The following is an 8,661-nucleotide window of genomic DNA, read 5'->3' as shown; positions in this document are numbered from 1 at the left end:
ATCATTAACTCTTCATTATATCTACTTGATATCTTCACCTTTCATCACCTTCCTTTCTTAAAAGGGAAAATAGCAGTGCCTAAATCTTTAGATTACTAGAGTTTATTGCTTGAAATCAATATGTTTCATTATTTATTATATTTGAAGGGAAAACTATGCTTTCATATACATGGATGAGGTAGTAAAATGAAATACCAATTCGACAGAATTTTCCCAATATGCGGAGTAGCATTGGCTAGCTTTTCCCCATATCCATACACCTGTTTATGCTTCATTCAGTGCACAATTTATGACACATGGTAGTTAAATTTATTTTCTTTATTCCACAAGTATTCTTTGCTGAGATTAACCAAATGTCCTTCTGACCCTTTCTTCAGTTGTGTCAATGTGGGTCTCAGGCCATACTTATTTGTCATCTGAAATAGCTTTCTTACTACACAGCTTCTTAATGGCATCTTTCATCTGTGCATTTCTCAAGGTATAGATTAAGGGATTTAACATGGGAGTTATTGCAATGTAGAATACAGAAACTGCTTTGTCAATGGGTAAACTAACAGCAGGTCGCATATATATAAATATACAAGGCACATAGAATAAGACAACTACTGTGATGTGGGAGCCACAGGTGGAGAGGGCTTTCTGCCTTGCCTCTGCTCTATGGTTCTTTAGGGAGCACAAAATAATCACATAAGAAACCATCAAAAAGAGGAAGTTCAACAAACACATGAACCCACTGTTGGCAGCAACAAAGAGTCCTAGCATGCTAGTATCCACACAGGCCAGACTGAGCAAAGGAATCAGATCACACATAAAGTGATCTATGACATTAGGACCACAAAAAGGTAGTTGGTAGGTGAAGAGGATCTGTATAGTTGAGTGGAGAAGGCCTCCCATCCATGCCACTGCTACTAGCAGACCACACACCCGTGCATTCATGATAGTTGTATAGTGCAAGGGCTTGCAGATGGCCACATAGCGGTCAAAGGCCATTACAGTGAGCAGGATAATCTCATTACCACCAATGAAATGTTCCCAAAATATTTGGCTCATGCATCCTTTGAATGATATGGTCTTCTTTTCATAGAGTGAATCTGCGATAAGTTTAGGGGTATTGATAGAGCAATAGCAAGTATCAATGAAGGAGAGATGGGCCAGGAAAAAGTACATAGGGGACCCAAATAATGGGCTGCTAGCAATAGTAATCACAACAAGCAAATTTCCTACCACAGTGAAGACATAGATGAGAAAAAATGCAACAAATACAATTCTCTGCATCTTTGGATTCCCTGTGAGTCCCAGTAGAACAAACTCTGTGACGTTGTTCCTAATCGCCATGGGTTTCATGTGATGCTTAATTCAGACCTGAAAAGAAATGTCACATTTTCATTGATACAACATTGAATCTATCAAATTTAGCCATTTTAATAAATATTAAGTGTCTGACTCTATTAACTGTGAATTAGTCTGAGAGTTTCCTTTTTTGGAGAGAAAACAGTTTCTGTTTTTTGAAGACTATTCAAGTGATTTCACTGATTATGAATCTGTTAATACCTGAGACTTAGGGTACTTTGTAAACACATAGAAAGACATGTATGTTCACCAAATCCGCTTACATAACTGAAAGTCTTTCTTGAACTAGAATGTACACACATACTAGCAGCTATGCTGGAGAGACATATAGGACAAGGATGTAGAGAATAAAAGCAAAATAAAGGAATTTTCCCTTCTTAGGAAATGGGAAATAAAAGGAAGGTAACTGAAAATATGAGGAAAGTATAAAGCAAAAATTGAAGAACGGGGAGTCTTGGCTATAACTCTGTAAGATCTTTGCATGTCTTAGGTGAAGTAGGCTGAAGTTCAGTAAGGAGTAGAAGACAGGCATAGGAAGCCTAGTAGGAGATTATTCAAGAGTTAGCATGCTATGTAGTAGGACACTGTGATGGGAATGTGCAGAAAGTACACAGGAGTTTCTATGAAAACATGCAAAGTGCTTCTTGTATAAATGCAAGACTTTACAATAACTAGTAATTATTCTTTCAATGATTAATTGCTATGTTTAAAGTAGCAAGCTTTATGCACATATTGAATCTTTCAATATTGATCCAACCTATGTCGCTAGTATTATTAAATCTCCTTTGTAGAAAAGAAATGAGTCTCAGAGTTTTAGGTGGATAATATTAACAACAATGATAATATTAAATCAATACATATATTTGATTTTTCTAAGTGGATTTTTAGACATTTCCTATTTAAGTACTCACTACAAATTTAGGATATGATTTCTATCTTTTTTTTTTTACTTATTTTACACATTATGAGATATAGGCATAGAAAAGTTAAGAACCCTGTCCAAGATCAAGCTAGTTAAGGACAGATTCAAGGTTCAGTCAGATTATACTTATATAGTTTACCTCCAAATGCATTCTCATACACTATTTTGTTATTATTGTCCAATGTTAAACTTGTAATCTCTTTTTAATATGATAAGAAATATTATCACTATTATATTACAACTTCAGATGCAAGAGGGTATGAAGAAATTTTATCAGCAAACACATGTACAATGGCATGTTCGAAATCTCATATATCAAGTACAACAATGTATAATATTTAATGAAAAGTGTTGATTTCTTTTCCAAACCCAGCTCTCCAAAGTGGACTCTCATCCAAAGCATGAGTCCTGAAACCCTTCTGTAAAAAGTTGAGAATGAATACCATTGTGGTTAAGAGTATTATAAAATCAAACCTCTAGGATGGATTTCTGGTCTTTCCTCTTGCAACTTCTTTTATGGGTGTATATTGTTTATACCTACCTATTTTTTTCCTTATCTAAAGTAGGAATTCTAATAAAGCTACCTAAGTTTTATGGAATTTAGTTATGGGAATGTTTGTGAGCATATCCACCACACTGCTCTAGACATACACAAGACTGTCATCATTTTTGTGTATGCTCTTAGGAGATGGGAAGAATTGGCATTTTGATCAATAATACACAGAGAACTTTCACTATAAGGAGCTTATGAGGCCCCACCTTTAATTTTTGTTAAAGATTCCATGGATATTCATATTATCCACAGCAACTGATCCAAGAAAGGAAACTCTTTTTTGCTTTCTGTATACAGCTGACAGTTGATGTCAGTGTAGTATTCATACTTACATCTTCTCTATGTGTAATTGTATTTAATACATTTTTAATTCTCATGTTGTACCTTGATTGTTAAAGGGGATGTCTCCTTGCAAAAGCATATTGTTTGATGTTAGAGGGCGACAACCTATAATTAATCTCAAGAAGTCTTTGTTTTTTTATGTCGGCTGAGGTCGATGTTACTTACCGATTTTTGGAAGAATGGGAGAGGTTGAAACGTACTATTACCATATTTGAGATATCTGGAAACATGATGCTGCTCATATATGAGAAAAAACAATCTTTAATAAGCATTAGCACTTTTGAATAGCTTACCTTACAGTCCTAGCTTCCCTCAATTATGTCTGGGGATGTTCAGAATAATGCCATCTTCAAACTGACATCCTTTTGGAATAAATAACCTTCAGCATGAAAGATGTGACACTAAAAAAGAGACTATTTAGTTGAGCCATTATACAACAAACACTTGCTACACTTGTTTTTATAAGTCTCAGTCCTTTCCTCATTCATAGAATCTTAATGTTTCATAGAACACTTGGGATATGCATTTGGAAGGGATTCATTTGAAACACAATAGAAAGATGATCTTCTACAGATGACTCTGTTTCCACAGTGAAAAGCAGAAAGTGTGGAGGAAATACTCACACATGTGTCATATTGCCCATGATTTTAGTCCTTTCTGGAGGTATGATCAGCAAAGCTCACTTATGCTTTGGCCCGCATGGATATTTAAAGGATTTTTGTGAAGATTCAAGGACCTTGTCTTATAGTTGCTGCTTTTTCTCCCTGGAATCAATTACCTGCTTTGATGGAAAGGCTTTATCTTAGAAGCAGGTATTCTGGAGAGACATGTTTGAGAAACACCCGTTTTTGACTGGGGAATTTTATTCCCTACACTTGGAACCTGAATACAGACATTCTCCTGCCATACCTGAACTTGAGTTTCCCTACTTTTCCTAGAATAGGGGTCACTTTTCCATTTTAGAAATGACATCTGAGGAGTGAAAGATTGAAAATTATACCAACATTCAATGGTTTTCTTTTTTATATATAATGCATTGCAGATGCAAAGCAGGAAATGGGTTGATGGGGTGACACACAGAGATATTCAAAATGAAAGTGACCCATTAGGGATCTAAATATGTGGTCTGAGGATAGGAGATGGGGAAGGTAAAAAAGACTAGTTATTACTTTTTTTTTTTTAATACCATTTTGTTCAGCTATGATTTTGTTGTCAAACTTTCATCATGTGAGTTGATTATCATAATAAAGTTTTTTTTAATTTTTTTTTAATAGAGGCATGTTTTATTTATTTATTTGTTTGTTTGTTTTGTTTATACATGCACTGGGTACAGTCAGAAGTGCAGGAGGGTGAGAGAAATCACCAGAGCCAGAGCAGGGAGCAGAGCAGGCAGAAGGACCGAAGTACACTGCTGATGGAAGCGGGTGACAGGAGAGGTCTGCGCGCTATGCGGGAGGGACCCTCCTCCGTTGGCCGGGGAGCAGCCAGGGATTGAACTGGTGCCGCAGAGGCCTTGGGCAGCTTCGCAACCCAGCACTCAACTGCTGCGCCACCGGGGAGGCCCATAATAAAGTTTCAATACACATGTTACCTCACAAAATTACTTCTTTTGGCATAGGAGGTAAGAATATATATCCTCTTAGGCATTCTCTGGTTCTAATGTTTTTGACTTGGATATTGTTGATCTCATTTGGTTGTTCATTTCTACAACAATCTTATTTCTTTTATATTTGGACATCTACATTTAAAACAAATTAAGTATAACCAATGCTTTTGATTTTACTAACTTATTAAAACTTATGGTACTTCTTCTTCTTTAATCAATAGCTTCAGGATGACATTGAAGTCTCCACCCCGGTCTGAAATCTCAAAATACATTTCTATCCATACACATTGCCAACAAGTCAGTTTCTTTAAGCACATACATATTAATTTTAAGAAATATTTCTGTTTCCTCCAGCATATTTCAGAGTTTCTTGTGATTCTTGAAAGAGGGATTTTAATGTATTTGTATTCTATTACACAAGACAATCTAGAGAATGGAGATTATGCTTCTCAAATAAACAAGCATTTATTGAAGAATGGGTCTAGTCAGGGTATGTGTAAGATGCAATGGAAATGTATCAACTGAATATATTTACTGAAATCTGTTAATGGAATTCATCCAGTGACCAAGGACTTAAAAATAATTAGGTGTAAAATATCCAAACTGTTCTTGTCCTCTCTTTTTTCCTTGGAATGCTGCTTAGCTACTTCAGCCTCTTGGGAACATTAGGGCAGCATTGCTTAGAAACATCCTCTTGGTGACTTTCAGTGATTACCTCATGATAAAGATATTTCTTTCTTCATCTTGGAAGATATCCTTATCACTTCTGTAATAATATTACATATTTTTGCTTATATACATCAAGCAGATGTGTTTATTTATTTATTTTTTCCTGGAATGAGAAGACTGTGTTTTCAGATTGAATATTCTCTACTACCCCTGAAAATATAATAAAGTTATATGTCTCATTGCTCTACTAACTCTGATAATAAAACACATTCATAACTACACTTACTGGGATTGTCTGTCTATTGTATACAATAAAGACCTTACAAAGGTAATTTTCTGAGTTAAAAAGATAAAATTGACTAATTCTAAATAACTTCTGATTAGCTAGATAGAATAGTTATACAACTGGAGAAGTTGTTCAGAATCAAACACTTTAAAATGTTGGAAAGTGAGTCCCATAAAATTAGTATTTTAAAACAATAATTTTTTTTTTCATGAATCATAGCTTTTTAGAGATGCAGTGAGAGGATTCACACTTTTCATATCCTCAAAATATTGGCTCAAAGTTTATTTGTGGTCTGAGGATGACAATATGCCCACTTTTCCCCAGTTTCCCATTTTGTCAGGTTTTGGTACACAAAATGAGTTGTACTGATCTGGAGACAAAACTGCATATCTCCTAATAACTATTGTTTTACTTAAACATTTCAAAAAAAGATTAGTTAAATGGGCTAAAATTGCAAATCAATAAGAGTTCCGAAAGAACAGGTTATTGTAAGGATGGTAACAGAATAATACCAAATAGAAAACAGACATGAAAAATTGGGGAATAGATGAGGATGACTCTATTTTTTAGTGTTTTATTTCAGGGGCCACCTTGAGAAGTTGTTTTCAGTAAACACTGCCCTTAAACACCCACCGCTCCCTGATAGAGTTACACTAGACGTGTATATTTAGGAGAATTTCTATCTGTACTTTACTTGTCTGTGGTGCTTGTCATTCTCTATTGAATATTAACAGGTGGTGTGTGAAGATTTTTATTTTTCAAAAGCTCAAATAATAACAAAATACAGGATACCTTCCTTGATTTCCTTACCGTGGAATGAATGATTTATATTTTCTGTATCTGGTTGTACTAATATTTCAGGCAAGTAATATTAATTCATTTCTCTTTGCAAATCTTATTAGACAGAAAGCAAGTGTAAGGGAAAATAATATGATTTGTGGAAGGAGGTTGGAAAGAACTGAGTATTCAAAGAAGGGAAGATAATATTCCAAGATATTTCTACTATTGTCCCACTGACATGGCATATTGTCATTGATATCAATCGTAACACAGGGTAATAAGAAAGATCCTAAGGGATCTTCTGTATTACAGGCATACTTTTCCTTACCTCCATTGTAAAGTACAGTCCAATTTCCCCTCAGTATCAGGGTCAATCATTCAAGTCAACACAGTAACTTCTTTCTTTGCCTATTGATCCAATGGCTTGAGGACACTGAAGTGATTAGTTGGTCTTAACATCTATTGAATAAAACTTTGTTTTGTCTCCCGGTAGAAGCATCCTCCCTTTGGAACTAAGGCCTCTAGTTCAGGAAGTCATATGTTTGTGGGAATAGGAAGCAAATATTTTGCTAGTGGGACCTGTAGGGTCACAGAAAATGGTGCTATCTTTATCACTACTTGACAGCATCATGGGTCCTGACTATGGAAAAGCTGTTTACAGAGTGTCTATGACATCAGGACAAAATGCTTCTCCTTCATGATAGAATAATCGCCTGCCATGAATCTTCTTTGTATTGCATTTTCTCAGTTTCCTCTACACCCAGTGATCTATCAAAATCTGCATTTTATTCATAACTCTACTTTCCCTAATCTTCATCCTACATTAAGTTCTGTTCTTATAACTCTTAAATGGTTTTTATACCTTTCTATATTTCTCCATATCATTATTGGTTGCCTAGGTACAGACCATGGGATGAGAATTTTCATCAAAGTGCTTTATAATGAGAAGGGGTTAAGGGAATCTGACTATGGTGGGGCAAATGTGATCCCAAATAACAACTGGATTTAGCCTGGAACCGAGGGAGCTCTGTAGTACAGAGCTGGGTCCACCTGGATGTTAGAGGACCAGTCTCTTTTCCCCCATGTCAGTCAGTCTTTGCTTGCTGGTAGACCTGGGATGGTAGCATCATACCCAAGATAAGACACCTTTCATTTTCTCCGGTAGAAATGTCAAGATGAGATTGAGAGTTTGAGTTGTTAATAGCTGAGATGCTTAGCATCTATATCTGGGTCCTGCATGCACTGGACCTTGAAGAGAGATTAAATTGTATAGGACTATGTCCACTACATTCTCTGTTCTCACTGACACCATTAGAGTTCAATCCTCCTCCATCCATCCACATCAACAAAAACCTATCAACTTTTTTTACTAAGCAGACATGTATCAAAAATCAATGGAGTATAACTTTTTAATAAATAGAAATTCATGTCTGACCACAAAATTTTCTTTAATTTGAGTCATCACTCTTCCTGATGTGTGAGCAGCCTAAGGTGATGATTCGAAAAATAATTTGGAAAGGTGGTGTAATATTTGTTAGTTAAACCACAGTGCTTCAATGACCCATTGTTGGGACACACTTAGATGTCATCATATTAGAGGCAACATAATAAATTAATTATCATACAGAAAATTGAGCAGATTAATAAAATTATAATTCAGAGAGAAATGAAGTAAATGTTATAGTATAGTATGCTCAGCAATCTGTGCCTCAATAAATCATAACTATTTTAATGAACTTACTTTTCTATCATCATTCCTTGTGTCACATACAGTAAACCATATGGTCTGAGAACTCCTTATTCTTCAGTCTATCTACTCTATGCATTCACCTGTCATCAGTTTCCTCTCTTAAAAGGGGAAATAGCAGTGACTAAATCTTTAGATTACAATACAGATTATTGCTTGAAATCAATACATTTTATTATTTATTATATTTGAAGGAAAAACTATGCTTTCATATACATGAATATGCTAGTATAATGAAATCCCAATTTGACAGAATTTTTCCCAATATGCAAAGAGTGGCATGGGCTAGCTTTTCCCCATTTCCATGCACTGGTTTATGACACATGGCAGTTAACTTAATTTTCTTTATTTCACAAGAATTCTTTGCTGAGATTAACCAAATGTCCTTGTGATCCTTTCACCAGTT

At 35.3% G+C, this 8,661-nt stretch overlaps 1 protein-coding gene across 1 annotated transcript; it reads right to left on the bottom strand.

The window, feature by feature from the left end:
• Positions 1–405: 405 nt before the first annotated feature.
• LOC311170958 (olfactory receptor 4C46-like) lies at positions 406–1,344 on the bottom strand (the record flags this gene model as incomplete). The annotated part of the gene is made up of 1 exon (XM_084233484.1): positions 406–1,344. One exon carries the CDS (start codon positions 1,342–1,344, stop codon positions 406–408), a length of 939 nt encoding a protein of 312 aa, XP_084089610.1.
• Positions 1,345–8,661: the final 7,317 nt, after the last annotated feature.

The sequence above is a fragment of the Talpa europaea genome (assembly GCF_964194135.1).
Source record: "Talpa europaea genome assembly, chromosome: 1".
NCBI classification, from domain to species: Eukaryota; Metazoa; Chordata; class Mammalia; order Eulipotyphla; family Talpidae; genus Talpa; species Talpa europaea.
This window is presented reverse-complemented; position numbering and strand designations above follow the sequence as displayed.